Here is a 16,773-nt window from a genome sequence, read left to right on the forward strand (position 1 = left end):
AAATAACCCCCGAGATGTTCTTTTGTTCAGACTTTTGTTCTAAGTGAGACTGAATGCCAATTTTGTGTGAATGTGTCCTCCTAACTCTCCATGGATGGAATATGTTGGATTCCATTGGGTTAATCCTATTGTTTTCAGTGAGATATTATAAACTTCCACCCCCTTGTTTGGGAGCATCTTGCACCTTTCACCCTGGAATTGACACATGCACTGCTCTTCAGATCCAGAGGACAATGCTATTTTATTGTGTTCAAAAGTCATATGATACTGTTAGTGAACTTGCGGAGGAGGAAGATGTAGCTTCATGTCTGGAACAGATGTCTCGGGGGGCAGCATAGTCTCTGATGTTACGGAGACCAGATATCACACAACAACTTAGGGCACTGCGGTAGACATTCATATCATTAACATCATACCACTCATTTGTGGCTTCATCGTAGCATTCAACATTGAATGTTGTGGTAAATCCATTGAAGCCTCCTACAACAAAAATACGGTCGTCAACTACTTCAATTCCAAAGTTGCTTCGCGGTGTGTACATGTCTGGTACCATATGCCAAGTATTGCTGATAGGGCTGTAAACTTCGGAACTTCTCAGACGATTATGTCCATCAAAACCACCAACCTGAAAAAGAAAATATAATACTTAGTGGGACTCGGTAAAGTGCTTTTCAGAGAAAAAAGGATATACAGGCAGTCCCCGGGTTATGTACAAAATAGGTTCTGTAGGTTTGTTCTTAAGTTGAATTTGTATGTATGTGAGAACTGTATATTTTATAATTGTAGCTCCAGACAATTTTTTTCGGTCTCTGTGACAATTGGATTTTAAAAATGTTGGATTGTCATAAGAACCAGGATTAACATTAAAGCTTCATTACAGACACATTTGATAACTGTTACAGCTGTTTATTGTAGCCTGGGGCTAAAGTACAGTAAATTACCAACATCCAGAGGTCTGTTTGTAACTAGGGGTCATCTGTAAGTCGGGCGTTCTTAAGTAGGGGACTTCCTCTATATACCAGCGCACAGAGAAAAGCTATGTTATGTTTAAAGGACATCTGCCATCAGTTTTGCTGATGGTAGACACGCTCCACCGAGACATTCCTGAGGATCGGTGTAGCTCAGGACCTCTTTTATTACAATTCTATAACCCCGTTGACAGTGCATAGAGCAGGTGACGGGCAGGACCGGGCAGGGCTTATATAGAAACGGGGGAAGTGAATAAATTACAAGAAGAGGTGCTCCAACCCCATTGCAGCTCAATACTGTACATCCCTAGAACTGCAAAATACCTCAGTACTGCTGTAAAAACCTTCCCAAAAGACTAAAAACAGATAGCGTCAAATACTGCCACAGCAAAGGGTATTAATTAGAGATGAGCGAGCACTAAAATGCTCGAGTGCTCGTTATTCGAGACGAACTTTTCCAGATGCTCGAGTGCTCGTCTCGAATAACGAGCCCCATTGAAGTCAATGGGAGACTCGAGCATTTTTCAAAGGGACCATGGTTCGGGAATAAAATGTGTTAATTAATTGAAAAAGAATGTCTTCTGATAAGTTAGCAGATGTATGCAAACATCTGCAATCTATTCTTCACTGTTCCGCGCGTATATTATCTCCCGACACGTTAGCAGATGTGAAGAACAGTGAAGAATAGAATAAAAACAGTGAACACAGGATCATTTAAGTGAAAAACACAGTGAAGAATAGATTACAGATGTTCGGCACATCTGCTTACTTGTCGGGAGATACGCTGTCCCGGGATCCGCTGCTCTTCTTCCACTGAAGTCTCCCCGATGTCTCCGTGCCGCTCCCCGATGTCTCCGTGCCGCTCCCCGATGTCTCCGTGCCCCCATGTCTCCGTGCCGCTCCGTGCCGCTGCCCGATGTCTCCGTGCCGCTCCCCGATGTCTCCGTGCCCCGATGTCTCCGTGCCGCTCCCCGATGTCTCCGTGCCTCTGCCCGATGTCTCCGTGCTGCTCCCCGGTGTCTCTGTGCTGCTCCCCGGTGTCTCTGTGCTGCTCCCGGTGTCTCTGTGCTGCTCCCCGTTGTCTCTGTCCTGCTCACCGTGTTCTTCAATGTGTTCTTCACACATATATATTGTTCTTCACATACTATTTTGTTCGCACCGTTCCGCGCGTATCTTCCGACAAGTAAGCAGATGTGCCGAACGTCTGTAATCTATTCTTCACTGTGTTTTTCACTGTGTTTTTCACTTAAATGATCCTGTGTTCACTGTGTTCACTGTTTTTATTCTATTCTTCATTGTTCTTCACTGTGTTTTTTTAATTAAATGCTCGATCTCGAGCAGGGGAAATACTCGTCCGAGCAACGAGCCGTTTCGAGTACCTTAATACTCGAACGAGCATCAAGCTCGGACGAGTATACTCGCTCATCTCTAGTATTAATATGACTCCTCCTTACCACATATACTTTTTCTCTATAGGCGATGGCCCCCACTCCGCTTCTCCGGTTCATCATTGAAGAGATTGTGTTCCATTGCTTGGTATCAGGGTTGTACATCTCAGCAGTGAACAAACACTCATTCCCATTAAATCCTCCACAGATATAAATCTGTAAAGAAATAAAGATTGACATCCATTTTATACATCGTGTACAGACCAAAAGTTTGGACACCTTCTCAATCAAAGAGTTTTCTGTAGATTCACACTGAAGTCTAACTATGAATTAACACATGTGAAATTATATACTTAACATAAAAGTGTGAAACAAGTGAAAATATGTCTTATGTTCTTCAAAGTAGCCACCTTTTGCTTTGATTACTGCTTTGTACACTCTTGGCATTCATTCTCTTGATGAGCTTCAAGAGGTAGTCACCTGAAAAGGTTTTCACATCACAGGTGCGCCTTGTCAGGTTTAATAAGTGGGATTTCTTGCCTTATAAATGGGGTTGGGACCATCAGTTGTGCTGTGCAGAAGTCAGATGAATACACAGCTGAATAGACTGTTAGCTGCTTTTCTGCTAGCCATAATACAAATTCTATGTAAAGAAAAACAAGTGGCCATCATTACTTTAAAAAATGAAGGTCAGTCAGTCCAAAAAATTGGGAAAACTTTGAAAGTGTCCCCAAGTGAAGTTGCAAAAACTACCAAGCACGGCAAAGCAACTGGCTCACATGAGGATCTGCCCAGGAAAGGAAGACCAAGAGTCACCTATGCTGCGGAGGATAAGTTCATCTCAGTCACCAACCTCAGAAATCACAGGTTAACAGCAGCTCAGATTAGAGACCAGGTCAATGTCGCACAGAATTCTAGCAGCAGACACATCTCTACAACAACTGTTAAGAGGAGACTGTGTGCAGCAGCCTTCATGGTAAAATAGCTGCTAGGAAACCACTGCTAAGGATAGGCAACAAGCATAAGAGACTTCTTTGGGCTAAAGAACACAAGGAATGGACATGAAATCAGTGGAATTATGGGCTTTGGTCTGAGGAGTTCAAATCTGAGATCTTTGGTTCCAACCACCATGTCTTTGTGCGACACAGAAAAGGTGAACAGATGGATTACATGCCTGGTTCCCACCATGATGCATGGATGAGGAGGTGTGATGGTGTGGGGGTGCTTTGCTGGGGACACTGTTTCGGATTCATTCAAACTTTAGGTATAAGGTTACCACAGCATCTTGCAGCAGCATGCTATTCCATTCGGTTTGCATTTAGTTGGACCATCATTTATTTTTCAACAGGACAATGACCCCAAACACACCTCCAGGCTATGTTAGGGCCATTTGACCAAGAAAGAGAGTGATGGGTGGCTACGACATATGACCTGGCCTCCACAGTGACCAGATCTTAACCATATCGAGATGGTTTGGGGTGCGCTGGATCGCAGAGTGAAGGCAAAAGAACCAACAAGTGCTAAGCATCTCTGGGAACTCATTCAAGACTGCTGGAAGACCATTTCAGGTGTGTCAGGCTTACGGGATGTGGATCCACTGGACCACTGCAGACGATAACTCAAGCCACTACCTGGGACCTGAGTCTAAGTGGTACCCGGTTTTCACCAGAGCCCGCCGCAAAGCGGGTTAGACAACCTACGGCGTGGTACCACCAGGTTGTTCCTCAGGCGTGACTTGTCTGCAGTGGCGGCCAAGGTTGAGGTACAGAAACAGCAGTCAAGCTCGAGGTCACAGTCCAGGCACACGGTCAGGGCAGGCGGCAGAGATGCAACGTCAGAGTCCAAACCAGTGTCAGCAACAGGAGGTCCAAGCAGAAGGGTACGGGAACACAGCACACACGACAGCAACATGGAGGAACACTGGTACACGGGAACACGGAGGAGGTCAGGCAACACAGGAACACGGAGGAAGTCAGGCACGCAGGAGACACTGGAACGCAGAAGACACTAGAACGCAGAAGACACTGGAACGCAGGCAAATCGCAACAGAGCTTTCTCTAAGGCTGTGAGGCACAAAGATCCGTCCGGGTTAGTTGGGAGAGGCAGATATAAATAGCCTCATGGGAAATGACCAGTGCCAATCAATGACGCGCTGGCCCTTTAAATTTCCTAGAAGTGCCGCACGCTCAAAGGCGCGGGACCGCGCGAACACGGAGCGAGGCCGGGACTCGGGAGCGGTGAGACGCGCTGGCGCGACGCCTGCAGGGAGCGAGAGGCACGGGTGAGCCCGCGACCCGCGATGTGGGTCGCGGGTCCACCCGTGACAGTACACCCCCCCCCCCTTCGGCCTCCCCCTCTTCTTGGGCTGAAGAAATCTCTGCAGAAGATCACGGTCCAGACCTCTCTTCCAGACCGAACCCCTTCCAGTCGACTAAGAAGAACCGCTTCCCCCTTACTGTCTTCATATCAAGGATGTCTTTTACCTCATAGGCGTCAGTGGAGTCAGCCACAGGGGTAGGAGGAGGTTCTTGCCGAGAGAAGCGGTTCAGGATAACAGGCTTGAGTAGGGAGACATGGAAGGAGTTCGGAATGCGCATGGTGGGAGAAAGGCGCAACTTGTAGGATACAGGATTGATACGGGACAGGACCTCAAAAGGACCCAAGAATCGAGGACCAAGCTTGTACCCGGGTATCTTCAGCCGGATGTACCTGGAGGATAACCAGACCTTGTCCCCAGGAGAGAAGACGGGAGAAGGTCTGCGTCTCTTGTCGGCCTGGATTTTAGTGCGAGCAGACGCCCGAAGTAGAGATAAACGAGTCTGTCTCCAGACAGAGCTGAGGTCCTGCACCAATTCTTCCACCGCAGGAACATCCGAGGGAACTGAGAGAGGGAGTGGTGGGCATGGAATTCTTCCATAGACAATAAAGAATGGAGCTGCACCAGCAGATTCAGAATCCAGAGAGTTGTAGGAGAACTCTGCCCAGGGCAACAAAGTGGACCAGTCGTCCTTACGGGCAGAGACAAAATGACGCAGGTAGCAGCCCAGACTCTGGTTGACTCTCTCCACTTGACCATTGGACTGAGGGTGGTAGGCTGAAGAAAAGTCCAACTTCACCTGCAGTTGGCTGCAGAGTGAGCGCCAGAAGCGGGAGACAAATTGAACTCCACGATCAGAGACGATGTGCAGGGGAAGCCCATGTAGCCGGAATATATGTTGGAAGAAGAGGCTGGCAAGACGTGGAGCAGATGGTAGACCTGGAAGAGTAACGAAATGAGACATCTTCGAAAACCGGTCTGTCACCACCCAGATGACAGTAGTGCCCGAGGAAGATGGAAGATCCGTGACAAAGTCCATAGCCACGTGTGACCACGGGCGACTGGGTATCGGCAACGGAAGCAAGAGACCAGCCGGTTTTAGACGAGAAGGCTTATTTCGAGCACAGGAGGTGCAGGATCCCACAAAGTCCGAACGTCTTTGACCAAGTCAGGCCACCAGTAGTAGCGGGAGATGAGGGCCACGGAGAGTTGCACCCCAGGGTCCCCAGCCAGGCGGGAAGAATGTCCCCAAAACAAAATCCTCTTCCGCAGAGCAGGTCGGACATACATCTTGCCAGGCGGAAGCTGCCGAAGATCCACAGGAGCGGCTACAACCAACTGTTCCGGAGAGATGATATACTGAGGAACCGGCTCTTCTCCAACAACATCTGAGGCACTGGAAAGGGCATCAGCCTTGATATTCTTCTCTGCTGGCCGGAAGTGGATCATCAAATTGAAGCGGGAGAAGAATAGTGACCAACAGGCTTGCCTGGGATTAAGACGTTGGGCTGTCTGGAGGTACGAAAGGTTCTTATGATCCGTGTAAACACAGACTGGATAGCGAGCACCCTCCAAAAGATATCGCCATTCTTCCAGGGCAAGTTTGATAGCCAAAAGTTCCTTGTCACCAATAGAGTAGTTCTTCTCTGCAGGAGAAAAAGTTTTAGAAAAGAAACCGCACGTAAGAGTTCGGCCCCTGGGTCCCTTCTGGGTTAGCACAGCCCCTGCACCGACAGAAGATGCGTCCACCTCCAAGATAAAAGGCTTCTCTGTATCAGGTCTAGAAAGGATCGGAGCTTTAGCAAAGGCGGATTTTAACTTTGCAAAGGCCTCTTCAGCTGCTGGTGGCCAAAGGCGTGGATTAGCGCCCTTCCTAGTGAGTGCCACGGTGGGAGCAACAAAAGTAGAAAAATGAGGAATGAACTGTCGATAGTAGTTTGCGGAGCCTAGGAATCTCTGAATGGCGCGAAGACCCTCTGGACGTGGCCACTGAAGAACGGCAGACAGTTTGGTAGGATCCATCTGGAGACCCCTGTCGGAGATGATGTAACCCCTGAAGAAGCTGCGACCCGCAGCGGAACGCGTGGGGCCTTCAGTCCTGGGTTCTCACCGCCGTCTCACACCTCACGGTAATTATTGCTTGGGCACTGTGCCTTGTTGGTTTATTACTGCACATTATATTTCCAGGTACAGAGAATCTCTTGCACATGCGTGCTTTTTACCATTTATTCACTGACTGGATTATATGTTGGATTGGCTTTCTAGCTCTTTACCGCAGACACATGTCCCATTCGTGTTATCTATATTCATTAGAGCTGTGAGATGGTGTTGTGAGACTCGGGTCCGGGTACCCCGACATTATTAGGTGTCGGGCTCCGGTTGTTCATTCACGGGTGCACTAGGGTGCATTCCTTTTTAATTGCTTTTATATACTGTTTGTCTTGCTGATGTTGTCTTTTTGTCCATTTTTCAATAAAGTGATTTTTTGTTTGCTACTGTACACATGCTTTCTTGTCCTCTTTGCTTAGAATTGTTTGCATGTGTGTAGCTTCACACTGGATGTTATTTTTCAAACACCAATCCCAATTCTGTTCACATTGTAACCAAGAAAATGTAGACTCCGTTGATGGAAGAGACATTTCTCGAGCTTAGCGTAGAGACAATTGGCTCGAAGGCAACCTAGGACTTGCTGTACGTGAGATTGATGAGTCTTGAGATCTGGAGAGAACACCAAGATGTCATCTAGGTAGACCACTACACACGTATACAGAAGGTCCCTGAAGATGTCATTGACAAACTCCTGGAAGACAGCTGGAGCATTGCATAATCCAAAAGGCATCACAAGGTATTCGAATTGACCATCTCGGGTGTTAAATGCTGTCTTCCATTTGTCTCCCTTGCGGATACGAATAAGATTGTAGGCCCCGCGAAGATCCAACTTAGAGAAAATCTTGGAAACGCGCAGGCGATCAAACAGTTCTGTTATCAGTGGCAGAGGGTAGCGGTTTTTAACCGTGATCTTATTAAGTCCACGATAATCAATACAAGGACGCAAGGAGCCGTCCTTCTTAGTAACAAAGAAGAAACCTGCACCTGCAGGAGAAGAGGACTTCCGTATGAAACCTCTTTGCAAGTTCTCCTGGATATACTCTGACATGGCAGTGGTCTCAGGAACGGAGAGTGGATAAACCCGGCCTCTGGGAGGAGAAGTGCCCGGCAATAACTCAATAGGGCAATCGTAGGGTCGATGCGGTGGCAAAGTCTCAGCCTGCTTTTTAGAGAAGACGTCAGAGAAGTCCTGGCAGCACGTGGGTAAACCCTCCAAAGGCTTCACAGACAGAGAGGAGGCCAACACAGGTACAGGCAGGGAGGCCCCCATACAGCGGGACCGGCACTCAGGACCCCAATGAAGGATCTCCCCTGTCATCCAATTGAGAACAGGAGCATGGAGCTGCAGCCACGGAAGACCCAACAGGATAGAGGACGTGGACCGAGGTAGCACGTAAAAGGACAGTCTCTCCTTGTGCAACACTCCGACTTGCAAGGACAGAGGCTTGGTGCGGTACAGGACCGGGTCAGAGAGGATCTGGCCACTTACGGATGAGATGACCAATGGCTTCTCAAGGCGAACCACTGGGACGCTTCTCCCAAGAACCCTAGGTGCTGGTGTATCCCGGACGCTGAGGACGGATAGGACAGGACCCGATGAAGTGCTCCAGACTAGCACAATAAAGGCAAAGGTTACCCTGGTGCCTTCTGATGCGTTCCTGGGAGGAGAGTCTAGCTTTGTCCACCTCCATAGGCTCCTCTGCGGGTGGTATGAACTGAGGCTGGAGTGGTCTTTGGAAGTCCGGGGCCAGGCGGGGAAGGCGTCGAGGACGGACTTGAGGTTGCTCGAAGCGTGATTCCTCAGCACGCTCTCTAAATCGCACGTCTATCCGGGTGGCCAAGGTGATGAGACCACTCAGAGAAGACGGCAGATCACGAGCAGCCAGAGCATCCTTCACATGAGAGGCGAGACCCTTCTTGAAAGCGGCAGACAAGGCGGCGTCATTCCAGGCAAGTTCTGACACCAAAGTACGGAACTGGACCGCATACTCTCCCACGGAGGAATTTCCCTGGTGTAAGTTCAACAAGGTAGACTCGGCAGAGGAGGCCCAAGCTGGTTCCTCAAACACAGCCCTAAATTCGGACACAAAGGCCGTGAGAGAAGCCGTAACTGGGTCGTTTCTGTCCCACAGGGGTGTAGCCCAGGCCAGAGCTTTCCCTGAGAGTAGGCTGATTAAAAATGCCACCTTTGATCCCTCCGAAATAAACTGGGTCGGCATAAGCTCAATATGCAGGGAGCACTGAGTTAAAAAAACTTCTGCACATCTTAGGATCACCATCATATTTGCTGGGCATGGACAAGCGCATCCTGGGTTCAACAGCTGGAAGAGGAGTCGGAGCTGTAGGAGTCACAAGAGCAGCTTCCGGAACCTGTTGTGGTTGTTGGTTGGCTAATAGTTGCTGCAACATGGCGGTGACCTGCTCCAGCTGATCACGTTGCGGAGCAATCTGCCGGGATTGATGGATCACAATAGTAGCGAGGTCAGGCTTGCTAGGAGACGGAACCTCGGCGGGATCCATGGCCGGATCTTACTGTCAGGCTTACGGGATGTGGATCCACTGGACCACTGCAGACGATGACTCAAGCCACTACCTGGGACCGGAGTCTAAGTGGTACCCGGTTTTCACCAGAGCCCGCCGCAAAGCGGGTTAGACAAGCTGCGGCGTGGTACCACCAGGTCGTTCCTCAGGCGTGACTTGTCTGCAGTGGCGGCCAAGGTTGAGGTACAGAAACAGCAGTCAAGCTCGAGGTCACAGTCCAGGCACAGGGTCGGGCAGGCGGCAGAGATGCAACGTCAGAGTCCAAACCGGGGTCAGCAACAGGAGGTCCAAGCAGAAGGGTACGGGAACACAGCACACACGACAGCAACACGGAGGAACACTGGTACACGGGAACACGGAGGAGGTCAGGCAACACAGGAACATGGAGGAAGTCAGGCACGCAGGAGACACTGGAACGCAGAAGACACTAGAACGAAGAAGACACTGGAACGCAGGCAAATCGCAACAGAGCTTTCTCTAAGGCTGTGAGGCACAAAGATCCGGCCGGGTTAGTTGGGAGAGGCAGATATAAATAGCCTCATGGGAAATGGCCCTTTAAATTTCCTAGAAGTGCCGCGCACGCGCCCAAAGGCGCGGGACCGCGCGCACACGGAGCAAGGCCGGGACTCGGGAGCGGGGAGAGGTGAGACGCGCTGGCGCGGCACCTGCGGGGAGCGAGAGGCACGGGTGAGCCCGCGACCCGCGATGTGGGTCGCGGGTCCACCCGTGACAAGGTGACTACCTCTTGAAGCTCATCAAGAGAAAGCCTAGAGTGTGCAAAGCAATAATCAAAGCAAAAGGTGGCTACTTTGCAGGACCTAGAATATAAGACATATTTTTTAGTTGTTTCACACTTTTTTGTTAAGTATATATTTCCACATGTATTAATTCATAGTTTTGATGCCTTCAGTGTGATTGTACAATTTTTATAATCATGAAAATACAGAAAACTCTTTGAATGAGGTGTGTCCAAGCATTTGGTCTGTACTGTACCTATAGAAGTAAGACCTCTTAATAATAGGAACGAGGGAGATTTATTATTATTATTTATAGGTGAAGTCAATTATAGGTCAGGTACACACAGTCCATAATTGCTGCAAATTATTCGATGTGGAGCCATAAGCAGATAATCTTCAGGAATTTATACTATAGACTCAGTGGATGGGATTCATACCAATCCTATACTTATGCTCTGGGGAAAAGAAAACACTGGAACTGATTTTCATTGTGGGTTTCATTGCTGTGGATTTAGGGTGCAGAATTCAAACTGTAGACATTCTTTGGGTGCAGGATGCTTGGTTTAGGTGCTGGGCTAATCTTCTAGATTAAGCTAAAAAATGAAGGAGGTTTGTATCTTTTGGAACAACACAAATCATTGAGAAAACCAGAGCATGGAGGCCATTATCTCCTTACCTTGTTATTTAGGGTAGTGGCGCTGGCATCGCTTCTTTGCTCGTTCATGGGTGATATCAAGGTCCACTGATTGGTTTTTGGCTCATAACACTCTGCAGTGTTCAGACGTATATGGCCATCAAAGCCTCCCATCGCGTAGATGTTTTCATCCAGGATAGCGACACTGACATAGCACCTTTTTGAGTGCATGGGTGCTACTTCCTGCCAGGATTTCTTGATTGGGTCAAAACGTTTTACATTGTTGAAATAGTCCACACTATCGAATCCACCAATGATATACAAACACCCCTTCAAATATGCTGTTCCATGATAAGCTCTTGGACTCATTTCTTCACTTGTTATTTGGATCCACTGGGCGGCACGGGCATCATAACATTCAATAGCATTAGTAGGGCTACCTCCACTCCAGCCACCAACTGCAAACAAGACTTCATATGGAAGACGGGGTCGGCTCATGGGGCTTAAATCTGTATTTGAGTAGCCATTTGTGTTGAGGTTAAACATAGCTCGCAGGGCGTCAATGATAATTGGTTTACACTTTTTATTCCCTTTTACGTAGTTGTTCATTTTGACATTGAAGTTGAAGAAATCAGTGTTCATAAAGGCAAAGCGAACCTAGAAATGTCAATTTATGAAAAAAGACAACCAAAAGTTAGAGAAGTAATGAGAAATAATCCAATATAGTATACAACTTAGATTCACCATCTTCTGAGATCTATAAAGGGATCCCCTCACAACACTGCAACCTAAAAATATGCTAAAAAGACCTCCAGGGAACATACATATTATAGAAGAAGGTAGTGTTTGTGGAAGAAGGTGGGGGGTAGTGTAGTGACAGGTTCCCTTTAACATTTTTAATATTAACTTTGCAAGTTGTGTATTTATGTTTTTTTTTCTTAACTTTTTCAAAATGTCTTAATAGGATGAGGATCAGTGAATCTATTCATCGCTTTTTTAGATTAGGTAAGAATCTGGTGATTTTCAGGCAACAAATCAAATCCGAATATTTTCAGACGTGCTATGGACGTGCTTGTATATATGATATCAACAGAAGTTATAATAGTTTTATTGGAAACTAAAAATTTTAATTTTATGAAACAAGACAGGAGCTTTTTTTTTATAAAGATGGTTATTTACCAATTTCCATGACAATTAAATCAATTGTCAATGCAATGATTTGCACACCTCTATAAAGCATTACCGTATATACTTGTGTATAAGCCAAGTTTATAAGCACAAACACTGTGCTGAAAAACCTCACCTCGGCTTATACACAAGTCAATTAAAAAAAAAAATACTGGGGGCTGGCTGGCTATATACTACAGGGGGCTGGCTGGTTGTATACTATTGGGGGCTGGTTGGTTGTATACTACTGGGGGCTGGCTGGCTGTATACTACAGGGGGCAGGCTGGCTGTATACTACTGAAGGCTTGATGGCTATATACTGGGAGGCTGTGACCATTTCCCACCCTCGGCTTATACTCGAGTCAATAGGTTTTCCCAGTTTTTGGTGGTAAAATAAGGGGCCTCGGCTTATACTGGGGTCAACTTGAGAATATACGGTAAATACAATATTATATTATAATTCGTGTACCAGAAAGTCTCCATAAAGATCATGGGGCTTCCATACCCACAGAACTGCTTCCAAAATCCTAATATTTTACTGGAAGGAGCCTCTTATCACAAAACAACTTTTAGGATGCTGTGGTCACAATTGACTGAAGTATCCGAGAGGTTGAACATCCATGATGCAAATTGTGGTCATAATTGACCGCAGCATCTGAGAGGTTCAACATAATGTGAATTGTCTCTTGAGACAAACATTGCTGGCAGATGTCTGCCCTGTACAACTGTAATCATCTGCCAGATATGGCACTATCTCCTACACTGCGCCATTTATAATGTGTTATGTGTTCTGTGCTGTGTTATTTTGTTAGTGGCAATAAAAGCTATAAAGGCAAAAAGTAGAAAATTACATGTTGTAAAATGATTATTACCTCTGGAAGAAGAAGTGAAATGTGATGTTTTCGTTGTTCTGGGCTATGACTGATCCACTTCACAATAGCTTCAAATGCAGTTTCCTCCTGTTTGATGTTTAGTTCGTCCTTTTCTAGGAGGCCTTTAAGTTCCACGGCTGATAAGTCAAGGAACTCATCTGAGAGCTTAGCTATATCTTCAAAGTTGTGTAAGATGTACATGTGCGCCTCCTGATGCAGCTCGGGGGAGTAATAACACTCAGTGAACCTATAGAGTCCAATACAATTCTCATGGCACAGTTGTTTTTTCAGGAATTTGGAGCAGAGTTGTACGAGACTAAGAATATTTAAGTAATCTGCCGCGATAAACACACTTTCCACATTATTACAGGTGATTGGGACTGTCCAGGTGTAGGCAAACTCTATGATCAATTTCATAATCTCCGGATCGATACCAGGGATGTCATACACGTCATCTTCACTGCTGATCCAGCTGCTGGTGAACAATGCTCTGCAGGTACAAATACATTGGCCTTACAAGCATGAGCTAATAACAAAACTACATGAAAGATGTAACTGGAACAAAGTAGGTTACAAAGGTTTTCTGCGAGAAAAAAATGATTTCAGTTCAAAGAGAGAATAGAAGAGTTTGAATAAATGGGTTTCTTAAATCTCAACACAGACATAACGTTAGGCCCCTTATACACTAGTAAGTGAGATGTGTCCAACTTTCATCACACTAGAAGCGTGCGCTGGCTGGAACATCCGGAACGAACAATGAGCAACTAGGACTGAGCTCAGCATACAGTCAGTTTACTTCCGGTTGTCAGCATTCGGGCCGGACGTCACAGCCAGCACATGCTGCGAGTGTGATGCGCGTTACACACATCTCACTCGCTAGTGTGTAAGGGGCCTTAGGCTATCTGCACATGTATCAAGTCCACATGGTTTTTATGGATGTTTTATGTATATATGTTTTACATGCAGATTTGTGTTATGTGTAGTGCATTTTTGTTGCAGATTTCCAGGCTTTTTTCTACATGCATTATTTTAACACTTTTTTTCACCAGATCAGAACAAAATCTGTATTAAATGTGCATTGTAGCTATTTTTCCATTTACTGGGCACAATATTAAGCAATTATATTTAGGCACCATAGTGTCTGTAACTATTAAGATTTGGGGAGAAATTCTGTTCATTAAAGAGGTATTCCCACAAAGACAAGATTCCTAAATATACTCAGGATAACACATTCTCTAATTTACTGTTATTAACAAAAATACAGCATTTCATAGATATAATTCAAACCTGTCTCTATCAGTCCTGGTATATGCAATTTTGGTTGACCCACGATCCAACCATAAATCTTCTGACCATGGTCGGACAGGCAAAATTTTTCTCATGAATAGCTTCCTTCTGCTGTCTGCACACTGCAGTACTCTCTGCCTCCTTCCCTTTCCCCCTCCACTACAAGACCAGCTCACACACAAACACTTTCTGCCGGCAGGCAGCGCACAGAGGCTTGCTCTGCAAGCTACAGACAAGATAAGGTCTTCATCCAAGGGAGGGAGGCATAGCAGTGCTGACTCTGTGTGTGTTATAGTGGAGATGTATCAAATCTGAGAGTGTTATTTTATCCATCTCATGAATCTCATCATCTCTTGTGAGTCTGATCTCTGATCTCTCAGATACTAGTAGAATGCTCAGAAGCTAAATAAAATTGTATATAAACTTTTTACCCTGATGATCTAACTACATTGTAAGCACACAGCATCTCATAACACAGAGGGATCATGAAGTGTCTGCTTAGAGAGTCCCTGTCCACACTCTGAAATTTTACACTGACCATCACTGAGTCATAGGAGCTAAAACAACAATAAAACTCAGTAAAATTGTAAAGTAAGGGGATTACACATGAGCTTTATTGTGCAAACATCACTAGGAGATTCAAATTTAAGAACTTTCTTTCCTGGGGAAACCCCTTTAAGAGTTGGTGCCAAAATAAAGGGGAGCCAATGATATTTGGACAGACAAATTGTGGTTAAGAGTAGCAAGATGGGAATCAGCAAATTGAGGGTAAGAGGCAATTTACAAGGGAAGAAGGGAAAATAAGGAGAGGAAAGTAATTCCAGTTCAAATCTCAGTTATTTTAGCAGTTGCTTGAATCCGTCTATTTGTTTCACTGATGTGAAATTGAACGGGGAAATTAGTAAGATGTGAATTGGCGTTAAATGGAGAAAGGGCTAATTTGGTTTTGATACATCACAGTATCTTCTAGTCACTTGTATTACTACTTGATATGAAGTTTGCTAAAAAGTTATTGACCATTTTAAGTTTGGTATTGATACTGTGCTTCTTAAAATCTTTGATGGTGAGTATAAAGGCGGGAGCTCTTCACAACAGCTTGACCCAACCCCACCACAGCTCCCCCTCCAAATTTGACATTAACTCTTAGGGTACATTCACACGCGGTATGCCCGCCGTGCGGGCATACCGTTGTGTGCTGCAGAGGAGGAGAAGGTGACCCCTCCTCCCTCCATAGAGAATAGCGGCACCGTATCTGTGCCGCGCCACTATTGCGACCGCGTGTACGTTCCCGCAGACGGCCATGTGAATGAGCCCTTAAAACTCTGTTAAAACTACTTAGATCTTCCAAGACAGAGTATGAGCTTCTAAAAAATCAAATTACAAGCATTGACTATAGAAATCTATAGAGAAGGAAGTGAAGAATGGGTTGGGTGAGAGATAAGGATGGATATACTGTTCAGTATTGCTGTTACTCATCCAGAGTGACCTATAGAAAGACTGTGGAGCAGTTGTCTCATGTTCAGTCTATGAGCGACTTCATAGCAGTGATCCTACCTATCAGTTTGGGATGGACATAGAGGGACATATTTATCAGGGCTTCTGTGCCATGCCAGTGGCTGCACTTTTTGCTAGCACTTGCAATTATTTAGCCCAATCCGCCATCTTCACACCAGTGGAAGGAGTGGCCAGCTGGAAGTGGGCAGGTGCGGGGCGTTACTTTGAAAATTCGACCGCTGTGTTTTTTTAGTTTATTTATACGCCAGGCAGGGCTTCAACCTCTTGATGTATCACGCTGCGCAAGAGCAGCGGCGGGGTTAGCATACATACATTCATACGTAAATATGCCCCATTGTGCAAATATTGTGCAACACAATTCTGTGAAGTTGTGGTAATAAATGTGGCGCATGGTCTAACTTTGCACATTCTTTCAAGTGCAGAGTCTGACAGAAAACTGGCGCAAAGGCTTTAATAAATGTGGGCCAATATTCACTGACCTAAAGTAAGGACTGCAGCCGCAGAGGATGTTCTTATGAGCCTTGAACTCCACCCCGCTGGCTTTAATCACCACGTCACACAGCTTTCCCTCCAATCTCAGCTCATTAAATACAATGTAAGCTATCGGGTCCATTTTATGTTCCATGTTCCTGGTGGGTATGTTATCTTCGATCTCCATGATGGACATATCGTGGACATATCATGGTCTGAACTGTCATTTCACTTCGTCTATCGCCTCTTCTATAATGACATCACAACCTGCATTGTACATGAGGATTCTATACGGAATAGTTAGGAAGGGGCATAGATGTCGCATATGTTCTTGTGCAGTATATGCAGATCTTTATTATTTTGTCTCTTCAAAATTTATTTTACTAACCATCTGATGAAATTGCAATTTTTGAAAAATCTTTACAGATGTAAAGTGTCTACTAATGCATAGTGAATTGGGTGAAACGGCACATGGCATAAGCAATGTACACCTCTGTGAGTGGCAATAAGATGATCAACACTTTAAGATTTTATGTCCTTCCTGACCATAGTCATACAAAGATCTGCAGAGGAAACATATACTTTTAGGATTTTTTTTAATAAAGCTTTATGCAAAATTGTTGCAATGTTCTGTTTTTTTTCTATTGGATACAATGGGGCACATTTATTTATTCAATTCTGACCACCCACCAACTTTAGACGTCAGCTGGTGCATGGCCTAGGTCTGCTGCAGTTTCTCCTGTGCCTGCACTGACAGCAGGATCAAG

The 16,773-nt window shown here is 45.8% G+C and overlaps 1 protein-coding gene across 2 annotated transcripts; it reads right to left on the reverse strand.

Moving 5' to 3' along the window:
* Positions 1 to 214: 214 nt before the first annotated feature.
* Positions 215 to 16,261, reverse strand: LOC140133584 (kelch-like protein 10). 2 transcript variants are annotated; one of them, XM_072153934.1, is made up of 5 exons: positions 16,015 to 16,260; positions 12,734 to 13,223; positions 10,737 to 11,351; positions 2,423 to 2,572; positions 216 to 625 (listed from the first exon to the last, which is right to left on the reverse strand). In XM_072153934.1, the coding sequence occupies exons 1-5, from the start codon at positions 16,200 to 16,202 to the stop codon at positions 251 to 253; spliced, it is 1,818 nt and encodes a 605-aa protein (XP_072010035.1). In that variant the 5' UTR covers positions 16,203 to 16,260; the 3' UTR covers positions 216 to 250. The 2 variants fall into 2 exon arrangements, with proteins under 2 accessions (XP_072010036.1, XP_072010035.1); XM_072153935.1 differs by lacking the exon at positions 2,423 to 2,572 and having other exon boundaries at positions 215 to 625; positions 16,015 to 16,261.
* Positions 16,262 to 16,773: the final 512 nt, after the last annotated feature.

This window comes from Engystomops pustulosus, chromosome 5 (assembly GCF_040894005.1).
Source record: "Engystomops pustulosus chromosome 5, aEngPut4.maternal, whole genome shotgun sequence".
Classification (NCBI taxonomy): domain Eukaryota; kingdom Metazoa; phylum Chordata; class Amphibia; order Anura; family Leptodactylidae; genus Engystomops; species Engystomops pustulosus.